The 25,739-nt window shown below is 50.2% G+C and overlaps 10 protein-coding genes across 12 annotated transcripts; 2 read left to right on the top strand and 8 right to left on the bottom strand.

Annotated features, from left to right (window-relative positions):
• Window positions 1–1,354: 1,354 nt before the first annotated feature.
• On the bottom strand, window positions 1,355–3,489 carry LOC112347153 (protein ZINC INDUCED FACILITATOR-LIKE 1-like). Its single transcript, XM_024677568.1, has 8 exons — window positions 3,341–3,489; window positions 3,264–3,284; window positions 3,141–3,189; window positions 3,015–3,089; window positions 2,890–2,964; window positions 2,683–2,840; window positions 2,129–2,607; window positions 1,355–2,078 (listed from the first exon to the last, which is right to left on the bottom strand). Exons 1-8 carry the CDS (start codon window positions 3,406–3,408, stop codon window positions 1,519–1,521), a joined length of 1,485 nt encoding a protein of 494 aa, XP_024533336.1. The 5' UTR covers window positions 3,409–3,489; the 3' UTR covers window positions 1,355–1,518.
• A 216-nt stretch (window positions 3,490–3,705) lies between these two features.
• Window positions 3,706–7,959, bottom strand: LOC112347152 (glycogen phosphorylase 1-like). Its single transcript, XM_024677562.1, has 22 exons — window positions 7,228–7,959; window positions 7,045–7,159; window positions 6,882–6,982; window positions 6,725–6,816; window positions 6,534–6,669; window positions 6,414–6,482; window positions 6,265–6,366; window positions 6,112–6,210; window positions 5,954–6,064; window positions 5,695–5,901; window positions 5,538–5,645; window positions 5,393–5,488; window positions 5,288–5,344; window positions 5,091–5,237; window positions 4,983–5,042; window positions 4,834–4,938; window positions 4,619–4,780; window positions 4,494–4,567; window positions 4,313–4,436; window positions 4,168–4,259; window positions 3,982–4,105; window positions 3,706–3,926 (listed from the first exon to the last, which is right to left on the bottom strand). The coding sequence occupies exons 1-22, from the start codon at window positions 7,906–7,908 to the stop codon at window positions 3,777–3,779; spliced, it is 3,012 nt and encodes a 1,003-aa protein (XP_024533330.1). The 5' UTR covers window positions 7,909–7,959; the 3' UTR covers window positions 3,706–3,776.
• A 7-nt stretch (window positions 7,960–7,966) lies between these two features.
• On the bottom strand, window positions 7,967–9,701 carry LOC9651018 (pyruvate dehydrogenase E1 component subunit alpha-1, mitochondrial). Its single transcript, XM_002972587.2, has 9 exons — window positions 9,621–9,701; window positions 9,361–9,540; window positions 9,142–9,297; window positions 8,858–9,070; window positions 8,732–8,806; window positions 8,597–8,677; window positions 8,474–8,545; window positions 8,266–8,412; window positions 7,967–8,193 (listed from the first exon to the last, which is right to left on the bottom strand). The coding sequence occupies exons 1-9, from the start codon at window positions 9,675–9,677 to the stop codon at window positions 7,999–8,001; spliced, it is 1,176 nt and encodes a 391-aa protein (XP_002972633.2). The 5' UTR covers window positions 9,678–9,701; the 3' UTR covers window positions 7,967–7,998.
• Window positions 9,702–9,805: 104 nt separating this feature from the next.
• Window positions 9,806–10,711, bottom strand: LOC9651712 (urease accessory protein F). The gene is made up of 2 exons (XM_002972588.2): window positions 10,667–10,711; window positions 9,806–10,604 (listed from the first exon to the last, which is right to left on the bottom strand). The coding sequence occupies exons 1-2, from the start codon at window positions 10,700–10,702 to the stop codon at window positions 9,891–9,893; spliced, it is 750 nt and encodes a 249-aa protein (XP_002972634.2). The 5' UTR covers window positions 10,703–10,711; the 3' UTR covers window positions 9,806–9,890.
• A 28-nt stretch (window positions 10,712–10,739) lies between these two features.
• On the bottom strand, window positions 10,740–13,174 carry LOC112347021. Of its 3 annotated transcripts, XM_024677114.1 has the most exons (10): window positions 12,885–13,174; window positions 12,765–12,823; window positions 11,975–12,711; window positions 11,825–11,921; window positions 11,603–11,771; window positions 11,488–11,546; window positions 11,343–11,440; window positions 10,978–11,290; window positions 10,826–10,927; window positions 10,742–10,780 (listed from the first exon to the last, which is right to left on the bottom strand). In XM_024677114.1, the coding sequence occupies exons 1-10, from the start codon at window positions 12,965–12,967 to the stop codon at window positions 10,764–10,766; spliced, it is 1,734 nt and encodes a 577-aa protein (XP_024532882.1). In that variant the 5' UTR covers window positions 12,968–13,174; the 3' UTR covers window positions 10,742–10,763. The 3 variants fall into 3 exon arrangements, with proteins under 3 accessions (XP_024532880.1, XP_024532882.1, XP_024532881.1); XM_024677113.1 differs by having other exon boundaries at window positions 10,826–11,290; XM_024677112.1 differs by having other exon boundaries at window positions 10,740–11,290.
• Window positions 13,175–13,214: 40 nt separating this feature from the next.
• LOC9651713 (ABC transporter B family member 28) lies at window positions 13,215–16,390 on the bottom strand. Its single transcript, XM_024677111.1, has 17 exons — window positions 15,952–16,390; window positions 15,688–15,875; window positions 15,604–15,627; window positions 15,446–15,547; window positions 15,297–15,387; window positions 15,148–15,248; window positions 15,037–15,087; window positions 14,853–14,981; window positions 14,738–14,800; window positions 14,501–14,681; window positions 14,295–14,443; window positions 14,147–14,236; window positions 13,942–14,076; window positions 13,832–13,888; window positions 13,723–13,779; window positions 13,607–13,672; window positions 13,215–13,546 (listed from the first exon to the last, which is right to left on the bottom strand). The coding sequence occupies exons 1-17, from the start codon at window positions 16,301–16,303 to the stop codon at window positions 13,373–13,375; spliced, it is 2,010 nt and encodes a 669-aa protein (XP_024532879.1). The 5' UTR covers window positions 16,304–16,390; the 3' UTR covers window positions 13,215–13,372.
• A 190-nt stretch (window positions 16,391–16,580) lies between these two features.
• On the top strand, window positions 16,581–18,234 carry LOC112347022 (ribosome-recycling factor-like). Its single transcript, XM_024677115.1, has 8 exons — window positions 16,581–16,813; window positions 16,874–17,047; window positions 17,279–17,394; window positions 17,455–17,546; window positions 17,628–17,649; window positions 17,720–17,788; window positions 17,840–17,908; window positions 17,958–18,234. Exons 1-8 carry the CDS (start codon window positions 16,606–16,608, stop codon window positions 18,039–18,041), a joined length of 834 nt encoding a protein of 277 aa, XP_024532883.1. The 5' UTR covers window positions 16,581–16,605; the 3' UTR covers window positions 18,042–18,234.
• Window positions 18,235–18,338: 104 nt separating this feature from the next.
• Window positions 18,339–20,119, top strand: LOC9651714 (bidirectional sugar transporter SWEET5). Its single transcript, XM_024677116.1, has 6 exons — window positions 18,339–18,864; window positions 18,920–18,956; window positions 19,027–19,243; window positions 19,344–19,505; window positions 19,575–19,697; window positions 19,780–20,119. Exons 1-6 carry the CDS (start codon window positions 18,822–18,824, stop codon window positions 19,996–19,998), a joined length of 801 nt encoding a protein of 266 aa, XP_024532884.1. The 5' UTR covers window positions 18,339–18,821; the 3' UTR covers window positions 19,999–20,119.
• Window positions 20,120–20,179: 60 nt separating this feature from the next.
• On the bottom strand, window positions 20,180–23,501 carry LOC9651019 (long chain acyl-CoA synthetase 9, chloroplastic). The gene is made up of 12 exons (XM_002972590.2): window positions 23,254–23,501; window positions 22,441–22,961; window positions 22,310–22,390; window positions 21,985–22,254; window positions 21,797–21,928; window positions 21,575–21,748; window positions 21,289–21,518; window positions 21,119–21,236; window positions 20,931–21,062; window positions 20,741–20,875; window positions 20,478–20,684; window positions 20,180–20,414 (listed from the first exon to the last, which is right to left on the bottom strand). Exons 2-12 carry the CDS (start codon window positions 22,948–22,950, stop codon window positions 20,250–20,252), a joined length of 2,154 nt encoding a protein of 717 aa, XP_002972636.2. The 5' UTR covers window positions 22,951–22,961; window positions 23,254–23,501; the 3' UTR covers window positions 20,180–20,249.
• Window positions 23,502–23,625: 124 nt separating this feature from the next.
• On the bottom strand, window positions 23,626–24,915 carry LOC9651715 (aspartic proteinase nepenthesin-2). The gene has a single exon (XM_002972591.2). The coding sequence runs from the start codon at window positions 24,913–24,915 to the stop codon at window positions 23,626–23,628; it is 1,290 nt and encodes a 429-aa protein (XP_002972637.2).
• Between the last annotated feature and the right edge of the window lie 824 nt (window positions 24,916–25,739).

Raw genomic sequence — 25,739 nt, forward strand, 5'->3', positions numbered from 1 at the left:
TCATGAACCTGGAACTTCAAACGTGAGAATATTCGCTCATTCCTACGCCCGCTCCGTACCAACGACTATTTCGTACATATCCTGGATATGGTTAGTTATGCCTTTTCTGACAAAATATTCTAAGAATATGTGTACCTAATTTAGGTCTATTAAACCTAATTTGACCATGACCGGGAATATACAAGACTTTGACGGTAGTCAACGTAGGCGATGGCTCACTTGAGCAGCGCCGGCGCCTTCGCTTCAGTGGATTCAATCCACAAGGACACCTGCAGGGCGGCCATCCTGCGCCTCCGCCGCGTCAAGGGATTTGGAAAGTATAGGTTGGCGGACGACGAGCGCCTGCAGGCTTGGTTTCCCGCAACACAATCGCATCTGGAGCTTCAGGCCGATGCGGACAGCCGCCTCGGCGTCTCCCGTCCCGTCTCCTACATCGGCGGCTTCCTGCTCCTGGAGATGGAGCGCGAGAACGAGATACGCCTGGCGCTGAAACCCATGGACAGTCAAGGATCCGGAAAGCTGGTCTCGTTGCTGCCACCACTTCACGCACCTCCCAGGCTCCAGCACGCGGCCACCAGTGCTGCTTACAGAGTGCATGTCGATGCCACGTTTCCGTTCTGGCGGATCTCGGCCATGGAGAGGATCGATGCATTGTGCAGCATCAGCAGCATTCTTCCATGGGTGGCAACCATCGACGGCCTCGCCGAGACGTGGGCTGTGCACGAGGGGATCCAGGCGGATATGGTTCCCAGGCATGTCCCCGGCTACGCAGGCCTGAGCCTGGATTCGTGCGCCTACTTCTCAAGGCGAACCGGCGACGACGAGGTCAGCCTCTTCATCTACGACATGATCAATTGTCCGAGATGGTCAGTGCTCACGGTTCCGGCTCCCGAACGCCACATGGAACAGGCCCAGCAGACAACATCGCACAAGTTCTTCTCGTACAAGGGGCGCCTGCTCTTGGCATGCGTTTCGTGCAGCTACTTCTGGGCGTCGCCTTTGCTGGAGGTGTGGGAGTTCTGCCCCGTGAAGAGGCACTGGTACAGGAGGAGCTCGCCGTTTGCGATGGCTGAATGCAAGGCCGCCCGTCGCCACCGGGGTCTTGCTAAAACCAGGAGCAGTCGAGTGAAGAGCTCAAGCGATGTCTTCCTTGAAAGGCATCCCGATGGTATCGAGTCGTATGGCATCGAGTCGTGGAGAGCCGTGGATGGCCGGAACGCCGCGGTCTTCAAGCTGGATGGCAACTTCCTCATTGCGTTTCCTCACAGGACTAGCGCGCGGCCCATCCAGGACGCGAATTCTCGCGAGAGGGTGAGGGTGGAGCGGGACTTTGTGGATCCGGACTCTTACATAAGACATGACAAAGCGGCTTTTCTTCCAGTGGCATACAACTTGGACACGGACGAATGGATCAAGATGGCTGGCTATGACAGTGATTTTGTCTATGAGCTCGTCTGTTAATCAAAGAAAATTCTCACTCTTCCTTTATACTACGTAATATGTCGCTTTGATCGATCGTCAAAGAGCCGGGAGATTGAGAGACGGTGGCAGCAGCATCGCGATGGAGAACGTAAACAGCGCAATGATGGAGATGGCCAGCCACGCCAGGAACTGGTGGAGTGGGAACGTCTGCCTCACAGCATACGACCAGATTGTGCCGCCAAAGGCCGGGCCGACGGCGCGGAAGAAGCTGCACAGGCTGTGGCTCAGCCCCATCACTGCTCCCATGTTCCCGGAGCTCGCCGAGTTGCTGATGAGGACCAAGACCCCGGTGAAAGTCGTGCACGCGATGGCGCTGCGAGCGGCCATTGCGACGGCGAGGAGCGTCCACTGCGCTGGCCGGGCGTGGGAGAGGAGCGATGCCGCCGGGAAGACGAGCCAGAGAGGGACCGAGGTGATCAGTCCCAGCCGGAAGCAGTTGAGAGGCCCGAGCTTCTGGGAGACGAGCGGATAGAGGAGGAGAGTGTAGAGGAAGAGGACGACTCCTCCCTCCCCGAGGATCAGTCCCAGAGAGGAGGAGCTCAGTCCCAGTCCTCCCACTCGCTCCGAGGCGGCTCCAAAGATCGGGAAGAGCTCATCTGGATAGAAAAGAACCTTGAGATAGAAGAACTCGAGAAAGTTGACGAACCTGTTGTGATGAATATCAGCCCTGTTAGCGAGTAGCAGAAGGACGTCAAGAGCACGTTCCGGTCTCTTAGCAGTGGCACAGTTCTGTTTTTGTCGTCGCTGGTTCCGTCCGGGATCACGACGAACTTTGTGCTCTCGTCTTCGTCGCCGGATTCAGTCACCTTGATGCTCGGATCCGTGCCCATTTCGAGAACACACTGGTGGCAGTCTTCCTTGGGCTTTGAACCGTTCACCTGGACGTAAGGTACTCGGTTGGGCCTCGTCTCTCGCAAACTCAGGGAGGCAAAAACCGCAGCTGTCGAGAAGATAGCCGCAGCAACACAAGGGAGAAGGAAGGGGTAGCTTGTAAGGATACGAGGACAGCTCCGGATTCCATATTGTGAGCAAGGCTGAGCTAGGAGCCCGGATAAAACTGGGCCAGCGACCGAGCCAATTCCCCATGCCAAGTTCAATATGCCAAACCCCTTGGCTTTGTTCGACCTGTTGAGACGGAGCTGCGTGAGGACGCTGACTGTGACAACCAAAACTTTACTTACGTTACAACACGATGCTTACCCATCACAGATTTCTCCAAGCACCGATTTTGTAATGGTCATTGTACCGTTGAGGAGACCGCCAACAAATCTTACAATACAGGCAGACGTGTATCGCTGGCATAAACCCAGCAACAGTGCGGAAACTGCAGAGACAATGTTTCCAAACGCAAGCCATGGCTGGAAAACAAAATCGTCAGTACATGAAAACTTTCCAGTTGAAGCCAACCTTTCTTCCTGTAGAATCCGACACGGTACCCCACAATATGGAGGTGCAAAACTGTGCCAGTGGGAACAGAGAGGCCTAAAAAGAAATGAGACATCAGACATATCTTTACATGAGGCAGCAGCTACCAGGATCCCAGCATATTGCCCGGCTGTGTGAGAGGAGCGACTACCGACGTGATAGTGCTCGACCATGAAAACCAGCTGCATAGAGCTCAAAGTAAGCACCGGAACGTGTTTCAGTAAAAGCCTTACCATCGGGAACAACATGGTCGTCTGGAAAGCCTGACTTGCATGAATAATCCTAAAACCAAGAACAAGCACGAAAAGCAAGCTTCAGGAGCAGAACAGAACAGAAGATTTTTCAGATGAAATTACCAGATCATGAAAAGCTCCCATCTGGAAGGAGACGGTTTAGCATCATGAACATCTTGACTAGAATCAAGAGGACAAACCTGGGAAGGGGTGTAGCCAGCTTGAAGCTAGACTTTTCGTTCGAGTGCTCAAGCTCCAAGTCCCCCATCGATCAAGCCTCAATGAAGCTGCTAGAAGAAGCAGGCGCCACCTCCAAAGCGGACGATCATCACTGGCAAACAGAAGGACGCCAGATGCGATGCATGCATGCAACCGGAGGCGGATGCTCTGGAGCAACCAAGCCAGCGCCAACCGCTTTGGGGAAGAAGACTGTTACTCTGTTTTGCAGTTTACCATCTGCATTCACATGCGTAAAAAAGGAGACGTCGCATCGGTTAGGTCAATACCTTTGCGGTCACTCACGGGACGCCGCCATGCATTTCCCACGCCTCAACAGGAAGACGTCAGCACACATACGTGAAAGTCTATTTACCGGGAGTTTTTTTTAAAGCGGGACACAGGCAACTCGCTCTTCTTCTAGGAGTGCCGCAGCGGTTCTACGTTCCATATTTCCTCTGCATACTCGCGGATGGTTCTGTCAGTGCTGAACTGTCCACAACCGGCGGTGCTTAGAATGCTCATCTCGGCCCACCGCTTCTTGTCGACAAATGCTTTGTCAACAGCAGCCTGCGCAGAAGCACCGAGTGTTTAAGGCACGAGAGTTGTCAAACGGAGAGCGTACCTGAGCTTCCAAGTAAGATGGAAAATCATGGCCTAGCAAGTAATAGTCGTCCCCAGCTCCGTCAATGGTGTCACATAACGGTTGGAAGTACTCTGCATTGCCAAATACTCCTTTGCGAATCATGCTGAGCAGCAGCAAAATATCATGCTTAATTCGAATATAGAGAAAAGCAATAAGATACTGTACCCGACCACACGGCGAAACTCCAATACAGGTTGAAAATCTTTTTGCCCGGTTCGCAGCTCTGGGATATCCTCTGCGCTGGGACCAAAGAGGAACTAGCCAGAGTGCAAAGTTAAGAGCCATGCAAAATGATAAAAGAGTGACAAACCATATTTTCGCTTCCTAATTCTTCTTGAATTTCAACATTGGAGCCATCCTTGGTCCCTACAATGAGACAGCCGTTCATCGCAAACTTCATGTTTCCTGTGCCACATGCCTCACTCCCAGCAGTGCTGCCAGCCAAAGAAAATTGAACTGTCCGAGGCATTTCTCTAGAAAAAAAAGCTTACCTGAGGTGCTGGGATATATCACTTGCAGGTATTACAAGTTCTGCCATTGAGACATTATAGTCTGGAATGAAAATCTGCGTGTGCCAAAAGTGATGATCGATCGAACTTTTGGATTTCATACTTACTAGCTTCAATAGGTCTCCCACATCGGGGTCATTATTTAGCTTGTCGCCAACAGCATGGATCAATTTTATTATCCTTTTTGCATTTTCATAGCCAGGGGCCGCTTTTCCTCCAAGTATGCAAACGCGAGGCACAACCTTTTTTCTGTCTTCTGCTGTCATATTCTACAGCATAAAAGAGTAAGAATGTGCAAAATAGTGAACTAAAAACAATGCACCTTAATGCAATCGTAGCGATGGATGATGCCGATAACATTCAAAAATTGCCTCTTGTACTCGTGAATGCGTTTGATTTGAACGTCAAACATTGCATCGACATTCACCTGCAGCCGAGATGAGAGTCAATGGAAGTTAAAGTATCACCCACCTTTGCACCGCTGATTATTTGTATATAGGCTGCTAGCCTTGACTTATTTGATCTTCTCACCTACAAACCATGAGATAAGCCTTTACCAGAGGAGCTACCAAAAGATACCTTCATCCACTGCTCTTGAAGATTATAATCATTAGCGTGGAGACGAAGGCCCAAGAGCAAGTCCAGCTCTTTAAGCCAAGCTTCTGTTCCTAGCCACTTAGTGATCAACTGACTTAGATCCGGATTGCTGCATGCCATCCATCTCCTCTGTTTTACAGTAAACGTCAACGGCAGGGCAAAACAAATGCGGAATTTACCTGGGTAACACCATTTGTTTTGCACTGAAATTTGTGTGGCCACATATCATGAAAGTCCTGATAACACTCCTCGTCACAGATAATTCGGAGATCCAAGGAATGTACCTTAAATAGTGACGATTTAATGAACTCGAAGTGGCTTTTTGACACTCCGTTCACGGTATGACAGCTTACAAGCGCCAAATTTGCCATACGCACATTCTGCAAGTGGAACACTTGATCAAAGTTTGTTGAAGACAGCGACGCTTACTTTCTTCTCGCCTTCCTCGATAATAGATAATCTAGACAGACGAACAAGATCATCGCCAAATTTTTTCTTCATTTCCTCCATAAAATAGAAATTGATGCGATAGATTATCTGCAACACGCACCATGAGAAAAACTCAACAAAGATTCCAAAGAAAGACCTGCAAATGGCGTGGCAGAAGGTTCTCTAAAAGCTCTAAAGGCCACTTTTCCAATGCTTCGGGGAGGATTGCGTGATTTGTAAAAGAGAAAACTTTAGTGGTTATTTCCCATGACTTCACCCAATCTAGCTTCTCCTCATCCAAAAGTATCCTCATCAGTTCTGCCACGCCAATGATTGGATGTGTATCATTTAGCTGAAAGGCAACCTGACATTTGGACAATTTGTAAGTTAATCATTCATTTTACCAAGATACCAACCTTTTGAGGAAAAGCCTCAAAATCGCAATGAAAATCTTTATATCTTCGTACTACATCTTGTAAAGAAGCTGATACCAGGAAAAATTGCTGTTTCAACCGGAGCTCTTTGCCCTGTAGCATGCGTTGAGTTTACGAAAGAAAAGCATAAAAAATACAACCTGATATGTCCTATCGTCTGGGTAAAGAATACTGCTGATCGTCTCAGCTCGCTGCTTACTAAGCACTGCATTCACATAGTCGCCAGTACTAAAAGAGTCCTGAAACGGGAAGAAATTAAAGATCAAAATGATAAAGTTTACATAGCCACCTACTAGTTCAAGTTCGCCACTTGGTTTTGCAGCCCAGAGCCGCAGATTTATGGTATTTTTTGTACCATACCCGGGGATTGGATTGTCGTAGGCAACAGCTTCAACCTGTTAATCTAGTTAGTCTCATCGGAGAGAAATCAATATCTGTTTACCGTTTCCCCAGATGTCCAAATATATGTTTTCTTATTGTTCTCTTGTATTTCGTCCACATGACCATAGAACTGCCGGAATTCGTCAGATTAGAGCCTCCGCTTAGCAGGACTTCGACTAACCTTTACAGGATATGTTGTATGAACTCGCTGAATTTCCCATGGATTACCAAAATTTAACCAGTAATCGGGATGCTCGAGTTGGAACCCATCCTGTATAGTCTGCCTAAACATACCATATTCATATCTTAAACCGTAACTGCCAGAAAAAACAGTACGCTGTTTCGCAGTTCTTGAAACTAATACGTGCTTACCCCCAAGCAGGATAGTCTAGAGTCGCAAGCGAGTCTAAAAAACAAGCAGCAAGCCGGCCGAGTCCACCATTTCCAAGAGCAGCATCTCTCTCCTGCAAAAGAAGAACAAAAGACAAAGAAAACCTGAGAAACTCTGTAAAACACACACACTATATACCTGCTCGACCAAAATTTCTAAATCGAACCCGAGCTGTTTCAAAGCATCCGCATACTGTCCCTTGACCCCGATATTGATGATACTGTTTAGCAACGAACGACCTGATTGCATGCAAAGGTTGAGTCATAACGCTCAAGAAGGCGACCTTGAAGAGAATGCTCACCCATGAGGAACTCCATTGAAAGATAATATATCCTTTTGGGGTCCTTTTCTCTCATAAGTGAATGCGTATCGTTCCATCTCTCGATCAGCCGGTCCCGCACGCTATAGGCAGTGGCCTAGACATGGAGACACGCGTCAGCCACAAGGATAGGCACGAAAAATCGACAAAACCAATATCACTTACCTGGTATGCTTCGAAGTCATCAAACCGGAATCGTGATCTCGCCAGAGTATACTCGGAGTGATCCACGATGTTTTTCTGGATGCTAAACGTATCGTTCTTCAAGTACTGATCCATGAGCTTGTACATTCGCTCCATCTTGTGCCTAAACCCCGGATCCGAGCTAGGAGCGCCTGGAACGTACGACCTGACGATGAAATCCATGAGCGATGTTGCAAGGTTGCTCTTCTCCGCGGCATCCAGCTTCTTGTCCCTGGCATTCTTTACCAAAATCTTGAGGAACTGCACAGAAACCCCGTCGTCCATGGCATTCTCTTCGAGCTGGACCGTCGCCTCGGCAACCTTGAATCCCAGATTCTTCACAAGGGCCACTGCTCCTTGCAACACATCCAATCCCTTGTTCTTGACGCGAGCGGCGAGGAGGCAATCGCTCTCCCAGAAAACCGCCACTTCCCCGGCGGCATCCGACGCGATCGTCCCTACCTTGGAATCCAGAGCGGCAAATCTCCCACTGCCGCTCGCCCCAATCTGCGTCACCGATCGCTGCGCCGCGATATTTCCATGCCCGAGCGGTGGATTCTGCCATATCCGTGGATGATCCGGCGAGGCAATGCCGGCGCGCTTGCTCCCACAGCCGTGATGCCGCCATGGAAGAATCGCGGCGACGCTCGCCACCCGCGCCATAGCCAGAGAGCTCCCTTTGCCACACTACCTAGACTACTCGATACACATGACAATGAGAAGCCACAAACTCCCCTAGCAAATATATGTCGCTCATGGCAATTGTACACGAACCATGTTTCTATCACAGCCATACGTTTTGAGGCCCGAGTCATTCTTATAGATGTTCATGAAGAGCTCCTCCTCGCCGGGATTTGGATCATCCTTGGCCTTGGCTGCCGCATCGTCAACTTCTTGCTTGATTTCCTTGTCCACTGCCTTGAATTCCTCCTCTCTCATCACATTCTCCTGTGAAAGAAGAACAAATGAAGAGTGAGTGAAAACTGAGGAAGACTTTCAGTGCTTGCGAGCTCAACTTACTTTAATCATAAGTTTCTTGATGCGCTCGATCGGGTCGCGCTCCTGACGAACTCCCTGAATCTCGTTTCGTGTCCTGTAAGTGCTGCCGGGATCCGACATGCTGTGGCCGTGGTATCTGTACGTGTCCGCCTCCAAAACAATGGGACCCTGGAGAGGAAGCACTAAAAGATCTCGAAGAAGAACCAAGAAGAAAAAAAGAAAGCTCTACCTTTCCAGACAGGCAGTGCTCTTTGGCGAATCTCGTAGCTTCTTTTACAGCAAAAGCATCCATCCCGTCAACCTGCGATTCCAGTTGAGTGTTCAAGTACAAAAAATCAAAGCCCCTCGGTACCTTTATCCCAGGAATGTAAGAAACACGGTCATAGAACGTAGTCTTTTTCGAAGCTCGCCACTCGGCTGTTCCCATTCCATACTGCAAACCGAGGGAAAAGAAGAAACGCTAATGAAAAGTACGAGCTTCACTTACGTGATTGTTCTCGACGAGAAAGATAAGCGGCAAATCCCACAGCCCGGCCATGTTCTTCGCTTCAAACAATTGTCCCTAAGCACACACTACGCTTTGAGACCAAGCAAAGAGGCAATGCTCACAAACCTGATTACCTGCACCATCACCGTAGATGGCCATCGCAACGTTGTTCTTCTTCTCGTACTTATTTGCAAATGCCAAACCGGCACCGAGCGGTCCCGTGGTTCCCACAATCCCCCATCCTCCATAGAAATTATTGGAAGGCTTGTAGAGATGCATAGACCCTCCTTTCCCTCGAGCACACCCTGTAGATCTTCCCATGAGCTCGGCAAAACATTCCTGGAAGAAAAAAAAAAGAAATTTTCAGCTCCTTTCGTTGAAACCATCCTAAAACTGAGAAACTCACTTACGTGCACAGTTCCTCCTCGTCCGAGAAATGTAGCGTGATCTCTGTAAGCCGTGATCACGGTGTCCTCGTACGTCAAAGCTGCCTCCATCCCTATAGTGACCGCTTCTTGGCCATCGTAGAGATGGCAAAATCCCCGGACGAGCTGGGACTTGAAGAGCTGGCGCCGAAAAATCGATCAATCTTCTTCCCCTGGAGATAACCGAAAAGAAAATCCCTATACCTTGTCCGCAGTGATCTCCATTCGCCGGATCCGAAACATATCCCTGTACATCTTGACCAGCTCCTCTCTGCTCGTGACGGACTCCCGCGCGGGGCCTTCCTGGAGGAGATGGAGCTGGAATGGCACCGGAATTTCGACATTGATCGCGTCTGGCGCTTGAGCGGCGGCGGCCTGGCGGGGCTGCGATGCAAAGAGGCGCCGGGCGAGCGATCCGACGGTGGATCTCGTCATGGATCACGGATAGAGGGGAAATGCAATACCTTGTCACACCACGCCCGCAAAATCCATCGCCAGAAGCCCCTGACACGGGACTGCATAGCATGCTTGCCACGTAGTAGCCCAAAAACCCTAGGAAAGTGTCTTGGAGAATATTCTCAAAGTCAAAGGCTAAAGGTAATTTCAATTATACAGTTTTTAGGGTTCTAGCAGGAGAATATTCTTATTGTAAAGTTAAAAGGCCTTTAATTTGGTTTATTATCTGAAAGGTAATGTCAAATGTTTTAGGGTTCTAGCATTTCTTCACTCGAGGATCACGAGCAGAACAAGCGACTAAAGAGGTGATCGTGACAAGCCTGTGCGGTGTCCAAGAGAGGCGAGACCTGGCAAGCGTCCTCCACACCCCTGTCCGCGCATTTCCTCACCACGGCCTCGCCAAATCCTCGCAAGCTCTGCTGCATCGCCGCGGCTTGCAGCGGCCCGACCAGATTCAACCGGGTTGCCGCCGACAGCACGTCCCTCAGCGTCAGGTAGAGGTAAGCTCGCTGGCAAGTGAGCGCGTCCAGCTTGAGCAGCCCACACACGATCCCAAACACGCCGGCGTGGTGGCCGGAAGCTCGCCCCGCTCGGACCACCCCTCGCAGCTCTCCCAGCTCCGCAAGATCGGGGTACACTGTAGCCGCGGTCCTCAGCAGCGCGGACCCCTGGCTCGACGACGCTCGTCTCGCGACGTGGTTGCTCAGCGTCGCGTTGAGCAGCCGGTCCAGCTCGATCCATCCGGCCACGTCCGGTAGCTTGAAGCTCGCTGAGACGAACGGCAGCAGCAGCGATCCCGAGTTCTCGAGCGTTGACTTGATGAAAGTGTCGAGGGACTTGGAGTCGCTAACGAGTCCCGCCTGGACTGCTGCCTCGAGACCGTAAGAATGCGCGAAGCCGCCGGTTGGAAAGAACGAGTCGACCAATTGCCATACTACCCAGTCGGACCCCTGTGACTTCTTCGCTGGGAGATCCATACGAAAAGCTAGACCCTGCAAGAGTAGCGCCCTAGCTAAGTTAGCAACAGCATGAATGAAATCGAAAAAACTCTCACCGTGCACTGCGTCACCGAGGGTCTTGAAAGCTTCATCGATTCGCTCACACCATGAGAGCCTACGACTCAAATGTGTATAAAAAAGAATTAGAACATATCAAAACTTGCAAGTCCCTGTGCACGTAATCAGTAAGATCTGGAACCGAAAAAATCAACAACCTTGGCCGTTGGTTGTATGACCCGTTGGGGCCGCTCGCCTTTGCTTGCTGCCTGCTGCTGCTTCGCCAAGCTTTTCCTTGGAGACGCTTTGAGCTTTACTAGCTGTCTCAGGATTTGATGTCTTTTAGTAATTACCACCTCGGAGGAATTACCTGAAGCTGATGCCGGGGAGAGCTTGCCCACAAACTGCCTGGTTAGACGGGAGGCCGATACTTGCAGGTTGGGTTTGCTAGCCTTCTCAATTAGTCTCTTCGCCTTGTTCACCTTACTAGTGACTTTGCTATGGTTCTTGGTATCGGCGTTTCTCTTTTGCCTCTTTGCCTTGCGGTTCTCTTCCCTCTTTCTTTGAGCTTCACTTTCCTCAAGAATAACGTCTATGAGTTTCCTCATTTTGTGGTTGGGTGATGGGCCGGTTTCACCATTGTCTGCATTGTTTTCAAGGTCAGGCCCGGGACTTGCTGCTTCCTGCCACCGGTTACGCAGATTGTTATAACGAATCTACTACGCACGCATTTACCTTTTCCATTTGATCTTTCCGCAGGATCCACCTGTTCCCTTGCCACAGTAACGAAGGCCTTACATCGCAGGACTTCACACTGTCCAGGGCACCTTCACCTGTAACATTGACAAATTTACGTTTGACCAGGAACTCCGAGACTTACTTGAATAGAAGACGATCAATTCGTCGTCGCCAGCCCAAACAACAAGCCCTTCTCTCCAACTGGGCATAGTAGCGCGTTAGTCTGTCTGCATCGGGAAATAGAATTTCATACTCACGCATGCCCATCTCGAACATCTATGCGATCCCCAGCAGTCCAAACTTTAGGTGCCTCGTCATGAGTCTCATTCAGATCGAAAGTAGGATATGGACACCGGAGTCTCGGATGTTCAAAAGATGTCGAGCGGCTAGGCTCAATGTGTAGCCATTCCGTAACATGATTCTTACCTGCAACGTTTTTCACTCAGTTACAAGGTAACAAAATATTGAGCTAAACTTACTATCATCTACAAGCTCGTGGTACGCAACGAGTACCATTCCGTCTTTAACAGTTATAATCTTAGCAGTCAGCCATCCTTCAGGATGACCTGACTTGACCTGAAAGTGGAATGTGAGATTGTAGAAGAAAGGAAGACGACGAAAAAACAAACCTCTACATTCACCCCTTCGGTCAGCATAGATGAATCCACCTGAGTAGCTAGTTGATTCTGCCGGTTCATTGTCCGAAATTCCGAACTGCCGATTGCGAGAGCAATCTGGGCTTGTGAAACGGCCTTCAAAACCACACACGAAATTTCTTCGTAGTCCAACGGGTTAGAGTCCGGTTGCTGCTGGTATCTGTCCCCTGCTGGATGACCAGTTGCAGCCTGGGATGCGGCTTCATAGGCCAGAGCCGCGGCCGCAGCAGCTGCCTTGGCAGCCGACACTGCTGCTTCGAAGGCAACAGTGACAGAAGCCAGTAGACCCTGACCGTCATCCTGCTTTTGAAAGAGCGGACGAAGTGTCTTTCTGTGTTCTAAAATCGATGTCACCATGGACTGCGCATTCTCGAGTTCCTGTCTGACTTGACCAATATCCAGTTCCTCTGCATCGTCGTCTTGGTGAGAATCAGACAGCCTCGACTTTTTCCTTTTCCTTGCACCTTGTAAACCATCTTCTTCCTCAGTCTGGAATGCTGCCGGGTGCAATGCCGTAAGTGAGGATCGCGTGGCTGTCGGCATGCTCTCCACAAGCCGGGGCGTGGTGCTTTGAGCATTGCCTTCCGCATCAGGATCTGTGGCAGCATCACCATCTTGAGCCGCAGTTTCCTCCCGAGCTTTTATCGAGGCAGTATGCCAAGCCTTCTCCCATATATGTCGTCCCTCGTTCCACGAATCTTGTTCCAATCCTGTGATAGTGAAGTCAAACTCAAACACCTAACAAAAAGAATCTGCAACATACCCGTTGATGTATCTGAAAAAGCTCCGACCATCAATGGTTCCTCTGGAACAGTTCCTTGCCTGGAGAGAACATTCTTAGCTACTCTCTCGCAAAGAAAAAATAAAACTTTCTCAAACTTACAGGAGGCGACCGAACACCAAAATCTGCGCCCGTAGCTGGACTTGCTGGAGCTCATTCATCACAGATTCACTCGAGACCGCCATTGCGTGGGCAAAGAACTCAAACGTCGACAAGGCGCTTGTCAAAGATTCGCCTCTGAGTCACATACCCGAATTTCTCACTCCATTCGCCCGTAATTCGACCTCTCGGCGCCTCCATCCATCGTCTTCCGGGGAAATCTTTGCCCGCAGCACCAGCCGGCGCCCGCCGACGCTCCCGCGCGGCGGCAATCACCCTGCATTCCCTAGAAACCCTAGCGCGAAGAGCCAAACCCCTGGAGTGACAGTGAAAGAAGAAAAAAGTGAAATTATAGACGTGTGCTGCCAGCCGTTGGATTCACAACAGCCGGGCCGTTCAATCTGGCGCATTGGATATCACTGTCGGACGGCGGACATTTGAAACAGAAAAACGTTAGCGAGGGAAAAAAATAGTCCGTCCTCTCCTCGGCTTTATTCGAAGATTAATCTTTGGCTTTGTACGAGATTGGCGTACATTCCTCCACTTCTGGCCTGGAGCTCTGCGTGTTTGCCGAGCTCAACTATGGAGCCATTGGAGCACACGGCGATTTGATCGGCCGCTTGGACTGTGCTGAGCCTGTGAGCGATCACAAGAGTAGTTCTTCCCTGTGTCATAGATCAAGAAAAAAACAGCTTGAGAAGCGATAAAAGCATAGCTTTTGTTACCTTCATCAATCGGTTTAGAGCATCCTGAACCAGCTTTTCACTGACGCTGTCTAAAGCACTCGTAGCCTGCAAGAAAGGAGAAAAGGGGGTCATGCTTGATGATCACTTAAGCTAACCTCGTCGAGAATCAAAAGGGGAGAGTTTTTAAGCAAGGCTCTTGCAATCGCTATCCGCTGTGTGAGGTATCACCTCGAAGAGTTTAATAAAAATACTGCGAGGAGTTACCTGTCTCTGACCACCGCTTAATAGGCTTCCCCGTTCACCAACAAGAGTTTCATAGCCCTGCGAATGTAAACTGTGATAACGAGAGAGTAGAGAGACTTGATCACTTTTACCTGTGGCAGCTTTACGATGAATTCGTGTGCGTTCGCTGCTTTTGCTGCTGCAACAATCTGCTCCTCTGGTACATCGTCGTTTGGCAAGCCATAAGCAATGTTCTCAGCTACAGAAACCGCAAACAAAACAGGCTCCTGAAAAAGCAACGAAGAATCCCAGCGTCAGTTTCCTGTCACGCAAATATAAAGACAAAATGGCACCAACCTGATTCACGATCGATACGGCGCTCGCCCACTCCGTTTTGTCGAACAAGCGAACATCTTTTTGAGCGAGCGTTATTCTCCCTTTACTTGGCTGTCAGAAGATGGATGCGAACAATCAGATGCACGCAAGAACATCATTGAGTACTGGCCTCATAAAACCGAGCAAGTAGCTGCACAATGGTGCTTTTCCCCGCACCACTGGATCCCACAAGAGCTGTTACTGTCCCCTGCTTCAATCGTAAAGATATTCCTCTCAAGACTGCGACGTCAGGTCGCATTGGGTATGAAAAGTGAACATCTGCATCACCAATTCTTTCAGCTTATACTAAAAGAAAAGCTCATGAGAGAAAGGTACCTTCCAAGACGACATCTCCAGACCAGGCAAGCTTACAAACACCTTCTGAAGGCCTCTTTAAATCCCCCAAGCCCCTAGCAAGTAAGTCGTCGGCGCCTGATTTCGAAACGACCGAGTTGACGTGATCAACGGAAGCTAGCATGTTTCTCATGTCCGCAAGAGTATTCACGAGACCTTGAACCTGACAGTACAAAGCAGTCGCTATATGCTCAAAGAAGGTTGATCAAGGGAACTTACAGCAAAAGTTAACGTGAACGTGTACCCAATGAATGACACCATCTTCCCGACAGCGAGGTCGCCCTGAGACAACAGCTGACTTCAATGAAAAAAATATTCTCATCAGTCAGCTCACTGATTGAACTTTCATTCCACCAAGAATGTAGAGCGTCATTAGTGAAATGTAGATGGCAATGCGTGTCCACGACTCGTTCGCAGATTTAAGCCACCCCAGCCTGTTTCCACTTTCTTTATACGCCAGCACCTAAAAGAACCAGGATAAGCATCCATTGCACGAGATGACAAAATGTAGATCTTGCCTGCCTTTCGAACAAGGACATTTGTCTCCGTTCGCCTCCAAAAGATCTCACCTACATCCTGTAATCAGCCTTCTAGGAGAACAAAAAAAACCATTGAGTCCTAGCACTTACAGTTCGTATAGCAGAAAATGTTTCATTCCCGGTATTCATTATACGGCTTTGGGCTTCGCCATGCGCCTTAAAAACAGGTAAAGTAGTCCGCTTGTAGACAGCTGAGATAAACGCATTAACACACACTCAGGAACAATCCACTTACGTACCCACAGATACTGATATCGAAAGCATGAGCAGTCCGAGAATCGGTGCTAGCTCTCGAGAAAGAAAGAACAATATCACAAGTGTTCCTAGCGTCTGCATCCAGAAGAAACGCATGACAAGTTTTACAAACACAAACGTAAGACATGCTTGCCTCTGACAGCGCTCGAAAGCCACGATCCCTGGAAATGTTTTCGTTGATTATGTCCTTGATCGAACCAAGGTCCGTGGAAAGTAAAGAGGTAAGCTCTCCAACCTACTGCAAACGTAGAATTTACGTCTAGAACACATCTCAAAGCTTCCGTAGAATACCTTATGCCGATCATAGAACTCAATCTGATTAAGGAACCATCAATCACCACGAGGAAAAGTAAGAAAAAACTAGCTTTTCATTACCCGTTGCACGAGAAGCCGTCGAAAGAGCTGCGAGCGAAGTTTTGCCATGACGTTCTCCCAGGCAGCGATCATATTAGTCACGAATACCACGGTTAAAACGGGCTCGAGCACGTAGACGAGAGCCAGCATTCGCAAAACTTTCCAGAGAGGTTGCGATCGCCTCCCAATGAGTGTCTCAAAAAACGCTCCTAGAGAAAAAAATTATGTGAGCCTTAGCTAGAACAAAGAAGAAAACGAGCTCTTCCACCAAAACAAAGAACTTACCAGAGAAGATGGGCATGGTGAGAGTACACGACGAGCATCCTAGCAGCGCGACGAACGAGACGAATAGCCGGAGCCTCTCCTTCCACAAGAGCCCAGCGACGAGATTCGCAGTAATCACCGGCTGCCCGCCCGCTGGAACCACGTCCAAATCCTCGTCGCTGCCGCGGATGAATCTCGCGGCGACCGCATCCTTCCGCGAGCAGGAAATCCTTGACCGGGAGTGAGCCGCCGAGCAAAGGAATCGTGGAGCACACGAAATCCAGGGGGAGGAAGGAGAAATAAAACTGCTAGATCGTCGAGGCAGCGATGCTGCCAGCAAAGGAGCCCCAGCCGCGAGGGAGGAGTAAGCCATCGCTATCTAAAACCCTAAGATCGTGGATGAATGCGGCCTTCCAAGAGCTTCATCGCGATCCCCACCTTCTTTCGCCGCTCGGCCTTTTCGAGCACCTTCCTCCAGCTCCGGAATTCCGGCTCGTAGCCCAGCATCATCTTCTTGAGCATCACTCCCATCTCGCGGTGGAAGAACATCGCAAGCGCGGGGTACTTCTGCGCGTCCTCGCCCGCCTTCCACACCCGCTTGAGCACGCGCAGGGGCAGCAGCAATCGAATCGCCATGATCCGCGAAGAACCCTAGACTAGCAGGGTTTAGGGTTTATGGCGATGGCGGCAATGCGGCGAGCGCTGTCGCGGGGGATCATCCGGAGGCGCTGCTGCGGCGCTCTCCAATCCGTGCAATGTGGCGCTTCCGGCGATCGATTCTTTAGCCGCCCGGCGTTTGGCGGCACCGATTCGCCATTGATTCGTGATCAGCCTGGCAGCTACTCCTTGTTCTTCGCGAGGGGATTCGCGAAGAAGTCGGCAAGTAGGTGTGTTGTGATTTGCTTGTCTGTATCAAACCTTGTGGGATGCTCTCCTTGTCCAGAGGCGAAGAAGGCCGCTCGAGCACAGGAAGAAGAAGAGGACGAGGAAGAGGAGGAGGAGGAAATTGATTTGGACGTGGAGGAACCAAAGAGAGGTGCCAAAGAACACATGGACGCCGCCATGGACGCTCTCGCCACGGAGCTCGGTAAGCTTCGAACTGGGAGAGCCACTCCAGGTAAGTTTTTGTTCTTCTTCTTTCTTTGTGTTTGTGTGTGTGTGTGTGTGTGTGTGTGTGTGTCTTTCTAGTCTCTAGCGTTTCCATCTCTGAGATGATACAACTTACTTGCAATCCTTTTTGTTCTAGAGTTTCACTTGTCACTCCTTTAATTCCACTTACGTGCACGCTTTAGTTATTTTTTTTTCTTCCCTCGGAGTTTTAGCCTTGTCTAACTCGAATTTTCCACAGGAATGCTGGATCATGTGGAGGTGGAAATCGATGAGAAACCTGTCGCGTTGAGTCACGTTGCTGCTGTTTCCGTCGTCAACTCCCAGACGTTGTCTGTCATGCCATTCGACACTTCTGTAAGTTTTGTGGTCCTGCGACTTTACGTGTCAAGTCCTCTGAGTGCTGCCTGGCTTTAGACCGTGAAAAAGGTGGAGGCTGCCATTCGCTTGTCACCTTTGGGGCTGAATCCGATTGCAGCCGAGCAAATCATTTCGGTTCCAATTCCAAAGTAAGCCGTCGGTCTCCTGAGCTTCGCTTGCACAAATTAACGCAAATTTGTTTTACTTCCTTCTTTTCGGGGGTGATCCAGGCTCACAAAGGAACTGTCAGATGTAAGTTTCTCTATTTACGTTTTTTTATTTGTTTGGTCTCACGTAAGAGTATCTTTGCTTCTTTGTCTAGAGTATGTGCAAGTTGGCTTCCAAGGCAGGGGAGGATACTAAGAAAAGCATCAGGAGAGGAAGGCAGACGGTATGTCATTGTCACGCCGTTTTGTTTGTCTCTAACCCGCTCCCTCTCTAGGCGATGGATCAATTGAAGAAGATGTCATCAAGCTTGTCCAAAGACGAATTGAAACGTCATGAAAAGGAGGTTGATTTGTTTCTTCGCTTTTGTCCCTTTCCTCACATTTGCCGGCCAGGTCGACGAGCTGACGAAGCAGTTTGTGAAAGCCGTAGACGATGTGTGCAAGAAGAAAGAAGCGGAAATCTCCAAAGGAGTGTAGTGGGTGTTCCATCTTTTCTGTGTACAATGACTTGCTCTTCCAAAGGTAGAATTTTTCCAGTGCTTTTCGTGTTTCACTTATGGTTTTCATTTTCCATTGCACGCGGGTCTAATCATCGAGCGCCTTTGGTGGTGATGCATGCAAGCCAAATTTATGATACACTGAAACCCAAAACTATCGGGGCTTTCAATCCTGTCATTTGCAGATTCCATCCTCCACCTAATGCACCATTACGAGAGAAAAGAGTTCTTGCTCGGTGCGTTGCCACCTCCCAGCTCTTCCAAAACTTTTATCTCCTCATCTCCGCGATCAGTCGAGCCGTCCAGTGTCTCCCTCCGGGTTTTCCATCTTTCCATCCATCTCAAAAACCATCACCTTCACCACCAGTCGTGTCATATTTCCCGGGGATCCTTCTTTCACTTCATGCCTTCTGCATTCCTCCTACCTTGTCCTGGGAAGAGACCAGGGATTCCTCCTCAAACGGTACTTTCGATATGCACGCATAGGTTCTAGAGCTCATTCATTTTTCGCTCGCTACATATTCTACTCCGACGCTCTCTCACTCGCTGCATGTCATTTGTAAAATCATCTCGTTTTCTGCACTCGTTTTTTATTTCCTGCTGCTGCCGCCTTGCATGAGAGTTAGCATATAAGCGATTTGATCGTTGGCGTCGTCGTCGCCGGTGCTTAAAAATCCTCTGCCTGATTCTTCCGTTGTAGCTAGCTTCGTCCTGTTTTCTTTAGCTTCTACAGGTCTCTCGGGTGCTCCTTTCGGAAAAGATGACGCTAGTCTACACCATTCGGACCGTAGTTGGCATCATGGGTGAGTGATCTCGCATTTTCACTTGTGTCCGTCTTATGCTCTGCCGCCGGTGCAGGGAATGTGATTGCTTTCGGCTTGTTCATGTCCCCCTTGTGAGTAGCAGAGTTTCTTCCTTTCGGTTTCCTTGCTCTTTTGCTCATTCTTATAACGTTTGTTTGTCAGGCCAACATTCTACAAGATCATTCGACTGAAAGACACTGAGCAGTTCTCAGGGGTCCCCTACGTCGCTACGCTGCTTAATTGTCTCCTCTGGACCCTGTACGGCCTTCCATTCGTTACTCCAAACAGCCTTCTCGTCGTCACCATCAATGGCATCGGCACTGCTCTCGAGAGCACCTATCTGTGCGTCTACTTGTTTTACGCTCCAAATAAGCCGAGAGTAAGCTACGCTAATCCTTTTGCTCAAGCTCTCTCAGCTTTTCCTCAATTTGTTTCTCTTTTCCTTCTGGTTTCGTGACGCTTCGATTGCTGTTTGACAGGCCAAGGTTCTCAAGATGCTCGCCGTGGTCCTCACATTCTTCGCAGCAGTGGCTTTGATGGTAATGACAATCACACACGTCCACAAGACGCGGCAGCTCATCGTCGGCGTTTTGTGTGTGATCGTTGGTACCGGCATGTACGCATCCCCGATGTCCGTCATGGTACGTGTTGATAAGCACCACCTTCGGTTTCAAAAGCGGTTGTCACTTATCCCCTCCCTTCTCTCGCAGAAACTCGTGATCCAGACCAAGAGCGTGAAATATATGCCTTTCCTGCTGTCCCTGACAGCCTTCCTCAACGGCTTGACCTGGACAGCGTACGCATTCCTGGGAAAGATCGACCCTTTCATTGTTGTGAGTGGACGAACTCTCACATCCCATCTCTCTCGATCTTCGTTTTGATAGCTCTAAACGCCTGATGCATGACGCGACACAGGTGCCAAACGCGATTGGGACTTGCCTCGCAACAACGCAGCTCATCCTGTACGCGATCTACTCGAAGAAAGAAAAGGCTACCATCAAGAACAAGGAGAATGGGAATGGCGCCGACGCCAAGCCGGCAAACAACCACATCGGTTTCGCGGTGAGGTGCCCCGAGGCTGTGTCAGCGGACGTGAATGTTAACGACGAGGAGCGGGTCTCCAGACAAGTTTAGCACAGCGCCTATATGTTTTGCGAGTGGAGAGTTCCGGGATAGAACAACGCCGTAGTATCCATAGATCATTGGGAAGCTTCGAATGAACACCTTGATAATTCCACTAGTTTTTTTAGAGTTTTGGAAACATCCATCGGTCTATACAACTAGATCTATCTGTGGAGAGCTTGTTCTCCTACGATGTCAAATTTTAATGGGACTCGTATTTTAATTGTAAAGAAAAGAAAGAAAGGAAGACATACGTCAGCTGTTTACTCGTATAGCTGCTTGAGCTCATCGGCGAACGTTTTCCGGATGTTCTCCCGCTTGAGCTTCAACGCGGCCGTGACGAGGCCGGTCTCGGGCGTCCACGCCTCTGGCAGCAGCTTCACTTTCGCTGGAATCTCAACCCTCTCCAACTTCGCTTCCTTGGCCACCTGACAAACAAGCCACGCTCAACACTTGCTCGGACATAGAAAACTTAAAAGCTCGTCTTTTACCTGCGCCATGGATTGGACTATCTGCTTCTCCGCCTCTTTGTTCTTGCACAGCTCCTCGAAGTTCTTATACTGCACGTTCGACTGCTTCGCCCACTTCTCCAGATAACTCTGCGATGGTACAACCAGCGCAACGCAGTAGCTGTGGAAAGGATCAGCATGCACCATGATGCTGTCCACCATCGGGCTAACCGATAATGCTGCCTCGACCTGCCAAAAGTAAAAACGAAATCACTTCTCTTGTCCAAGTGTAGATAGCATCATACCTTGCCCAGCGATACGTATTCGCCATGTTGAAGCTTAACAATGTCCTTCTTCCGGTCTACAATTTCTAAGCAACCATCGGGATGGAATTGTCCAATGTCACCAGTGTAGAACCATCTCATGCCCCTCTCGTCAACCTTCACAAAAAAACGAATTAAACATGAACGCTTCAAGGAAACTGAAAAGTTGTACCTTGTAATCTTCATCCGTCTTCCCCTGGTTCTTGAAGTATCCCAATGTAACACTGGGGCCGCCAATGACAATTTCTCCTCTAGGCATGGGTTTATCAGTCACCAAGTATCCTCCAGACGACCAGTTCACGAGCTGTAAAATGCGCACCCGAGAGTGAGACAAAGTTCAGAGAGAGATTTCGATACAACCTTGATATAGCAATGTGGGACTGGTGGGCCGACACGGCCAACGCTAATATCATCCCATTCAGAAAATGTTGCACCGGCACAGGTTTCCGTAAGACCATAACCCTGTCCAATTGGTATCCTGGACAAAACAAATCAACGTCAACCTTAAGGTGGAAATCTAGCCAGCTTACCCAAAACAAATATTTATAAACCGTTGAGTATCGGCAGAGAGAGGGGCACCACCTGATAACAATCCGCGAACTCTTCCACCAAGTACACCGCGAATCTTTTTGAACACCAGAGCATCCCAGAAAAGCTTTTCCAATCCCCACGCACCAAACCAGCTGCCTTCAATAGCTGCCAGGCGTCGTCGATAGGCAAGGTCGAAAAGCTTTTTTGCAGCACCGCCCTTTGCATCAACCTGACAAAGTGAAAGTCATGTTAGAGATGGAATCCAATGAAAAATAGTCAGCGAACCGTTTTTCTGACACCATCTCGGATACGATCAAGAATTGCAGGGACTGCAGTCATCAGCGTCGGCCTTAACACGCTTACATCACCCTTTGTTCCCTTCTTTATCTTGTTAGATATATCGGTTAACGTCAGAGGTGAGCCATAACCAATGGAAGCTCCAACCGCCAGCATGGTCACCTGTAGCGAACTTCAGTAACACTTCCAGTTAGAAACGGTAGATTTTACTTCCGCAGCGAGTTCCAAAATGTGGGCAAGTGGGAGATAAGCAATGTAGACATCGTTGTGATTGAGTTCCGGTACAGCAGTCATAACACCAGCAACAGTTGACACGATATTTGCATGCGAAATCATCACACCCTGGAAAACCAAACATAAATGATAAAAACAAGAGCATCATGATGCACCACACTGACCTTGGGCATACCCGTACTGCCGCTCGTATACATGATAACAGCAAGATCCTCAGGTGCCGGCAAACGAGGCTCGCTTGGCGTGTCACGTCCCAATTTCTCCAGCTGTGAAAAAGATGACACATTCCAGTTCGTCTTCCCGGAAAGATTTGTGTCCAAGCGCTGGTTTTCCTCATCCATGCACACGACACGCTTTACAGTCTTCAAGTGGCTGCTCATCCCAATTATTTTTTGCAGCTGCTTGACGTCGCAGATCACAGTCGTCGCCTCTGTCTGTTAACGGCAGTGAGGGAAAATCTAAAAAAGAAGGGAAAAATGTGCGCCATACCTCATTGAGCGAGTGAGCAAGGGCCTCCTCACCCAGTGATGCGTATATTGTGACAACAGTAAAATTTTGCCGGAAGCAGGCCTGAGGTAACATTTTAGCTCTATGAAAATAAAGAACCAATATTCGTTCACCTGCAGCGCAATGAGCCACTCGGGTCGAGTTTCCGCAAAGATTGCAATCTTTTCTTCTTTGTCATGTCCAAGCGCCACCAGCCCTGATGCAGTGTTCTGTGCTCGTTGAAAAGCTTGATCGAAAGTGATCCAGACATAATCCCCAAAAGTCACTTTCTCGAATTTCTTGCCGTCCTTGCTAACTTCAGTCTCGGACTTGATCAAAGTTCTGGATCCCAGCAGCGGCCTCTTTGGGTACTTAGAGCAAGCCTGCTCAAAGAGTGCTGCAAGTGTGTTTGCTCCTTCCCACGGCGTCTCGATCAAACTCAAAAACCTGTGATTCCGGCGAGTGTGGCCAGCTTCACCCCCGACTTTCACTTCCACACTGCGCAACTTCGGCTTTTTGTTGTACGAAAAGATCGTCGCAACGAGAGGAATCAGCACCGCAACAACGATGGCGATGATCACCGGGGAACGGAAAAGATCTCCAGGCATTACATGCTCCTCAAAGTTCTTAAGCTCCTCTTCCATTTTTTAAGATTCTGGAAAAAAAAAATTAAAGTAAACAATGAGATGATGTGTAGAGCAAGAAGTGAGTGACACCTGACACATTGAATGCTGGGGTCAAGCCAGTGCGCCAACGCATCACACAAAGGCTTTTAAACACCGCATTGCAAGCATCAATCAAGATGCTCAAAAACGCCGCAAGGATCACGAACCGCAGCAAGAAACAAAGACCAGGCAGCGTGCCACGCATATCACAGCAAGGATAAAAGCTCTAAAGTGATATCTATGAGCAGAGCAATCTATTGCCTGGATGCCAATGGAAGATACCTCGGAGGAGCGATGGATTCCGGGCGCGGCACCACGAGATCCCGAAATATGAGCTGCTAGGTTCGCTACAAACCAGCGCCTCGCTCCACTCGCCCGGCGCCGATCATCCACAGCGCATCAAAGCCCTGGCGATGAAATGCCGTCTTCTAGGGCAAGCAAAAAGGAGTAGCATCTAGAAAAACACCCGCCACACGATGTTGGAGAGAAGAAACCAATGGCCGCCCTCCGCCAAAAAAGAAAGGTAGCAAAAACGCGAACCTAGGAAAGAGGACACTTGGCACCACTATGGTTTAGAATCAATCAAGTGTATATAACATGGTTTACTTACAAATATAATGTAGCGATTGATATTCACACAAGCAAAGAACTTCTTTAGAGTGACTCACACTTGGCCTGGACAAACGAGAGCTCGGAGCTCCCGCGATCATACAAGATGTGGTAGCCCTGCTGCATCACATTCCCGATTATACTAACCGGGAGGCCACCCGCGGAGCCCATGGCCAGGCACACGGTGTCGCCGCTATCGTCCACCACCAAGAAATAGTTACTCGACGGCGGCGTCATGGTCGCGCCCGCCAGCCGGATGGTCAACGCCGGGAACTTGTAGTTGCGGTTGGAGGACCGGTCGTAGCAGAGGTCCAGCCCCATGGACGACCCGTCAACCCTGGGGAGGGTCACCATTGACTCCATCCGGGAGAGCACCCGGCCGTACACCCCCGATGGCACGTACGTCAGCGTCGTCCCGGAGTCAATGATGGTCGTGCCTGGGCTGCCCATGGTCTGACCGGCGACGGCGATGCCGTTGACCGTGAGCAGGTAGTACGTCGGGTAGGTGTCGCTGGGCGGGGTGATCTTCGTTGACTGGATGCCGGTGCCGTGCAGCGCCGCCGACGGGCCGAACAGGAGAGGGGAGCTCTCCGATTGGCTGTTGATGTCCACGAGGCAGTAGGAGAACTTGCTGTCAATGGCGGCGGAGAGCTGCGAGGTCAACGACACGGGACCTTGGCCCAGCCCGACAAGCCCATCCACGCCGTCGAAGCCAGAGTTGACCATGCCGCATCCGACGGCGAAGGACGGGAACTTCTGGCTGCCGCCACTTGTCGTGCCCAGGGAGATGGTGTCGCGCGCGAACTCGCCCTCCGTCTCGCCGCTGCCATACTCGTACGAGTAGCTGCAGGCGCTGGAGCCGGGCTCGCAGGATCCGGGGAGCTCCGTGCAGAGCTGCGAGGAGCAGTCCATCTCGCGGAAGGTGGACGACTGGCGGGGATCGAAGATGGTGCCGCCCGAGCAGCCCGTGCACGGCTCGGATTGCACCCACACCAGATCGCTGCCCGTGTCCGCGATGGCGCGGAACCTCTTGCCCGGCGTGCCCACCGAGATGTCCATCACGTAGCCCCCGCCGTCCGGGTGGAGCGGCGATTCCACGTCCGTAGTGCCGGCCATCGACGACCATGAAGACGAATTCGCCCGCGCTGCCATCCATCTCACTCGCGCGTGGCTCTTGGCCACCAGCCCGCGGATCGCCTCGCTCCTCTTGACCCCATTGCGCCGCATGGCCTCCTTGGCGGGATGGATGAGATTCACCCGGAAGCCGTGAGCGATGAGCGACGACTCCAGGAAAAGCATTGCCAGCAGCGGCAGCGCGATCGAGCGAAAGCCCATTGTCGAGAAAAGTAGGAAGGAAAAGTATGAGCTCTCGCTGCGTTGCTTTTCTCGCCACCCAACAATCAACGAGGCCCCGAGCGACTTAAAAAGGAGCCGCCTCCCCGAGCAAGCCGCCCGCTTTCAGGGTGCGTGACCCGAAAGAAGATGACTGCGTAGGTAATCTTTTCTCTTCCCCAACTGCGAGCATCAACGTATCGATCGCCCTGTCCACCTTTCGCTCTCCTTCTCGGGCTATTTCCCGCGATCACGCTATCGCGAGGAATCCTCGGTGACGTATTTTCAGTTCTTGGCCAATTATTGGGTCTTAGAACATGACAAAAGTGGAAAACCAACAAGAAAAAGAGAAGAAGTTTTTCTATCTTACCTCCTCTCAGCATCGAGACTCCTCTCCACCCAGTCGCTACTCTGCCCGGAATGCTTGCTTTGAAAGATTCCATGTCGTAGCCACACCAGTGGAATTGCAAGTCCGATCATCAGCCAGAGGCATAGCGCCGAGCGGTGTGTCGGGAAGAGCATCCCAGCCGAAGGAGAGCTCGTCCGGCTTGCTCTGATCCCACGATGGCATCATCTCGAAGAGATCCACTGCTGCGTTGTTGAGAGCGAGCTTGGTGCGGGCATCGAGATGATGTCACGAGCATGTCGTCGACGCGCGAGAGATGCAAGCCGCGAGTATTGAGTTGCAGCACCGTTGGCTCCAAGTGGCGTCTTTCAGAGAGCCCTTTCGTGTTGGCTGATCGAAGCATCTGGCGAGAAAGCTGGAGAGTACATGCAACGGACTACGTGTTCTTGGCGATGATCGCGTCAAACACCCACAGGGGATT

The sequence above is a fragment of the Selaginella moellendorffii genome, unplaced genomic scaffold, assembly GCF_000143415.4.
Source record: "Selaginella moellendorffii unplaced genomic scaffold, v1.0 SELMOscaffold_19, whole genome shotgun sequence".
NCBI classification, from domain to species: domain Eukaryota; kingdom Viridiplantae; phylum Streptophyta; class Lycopodiopsida; order Selaginellales; family Selaginellaceae; genus Selaginella; species Selaginella moellendorffii.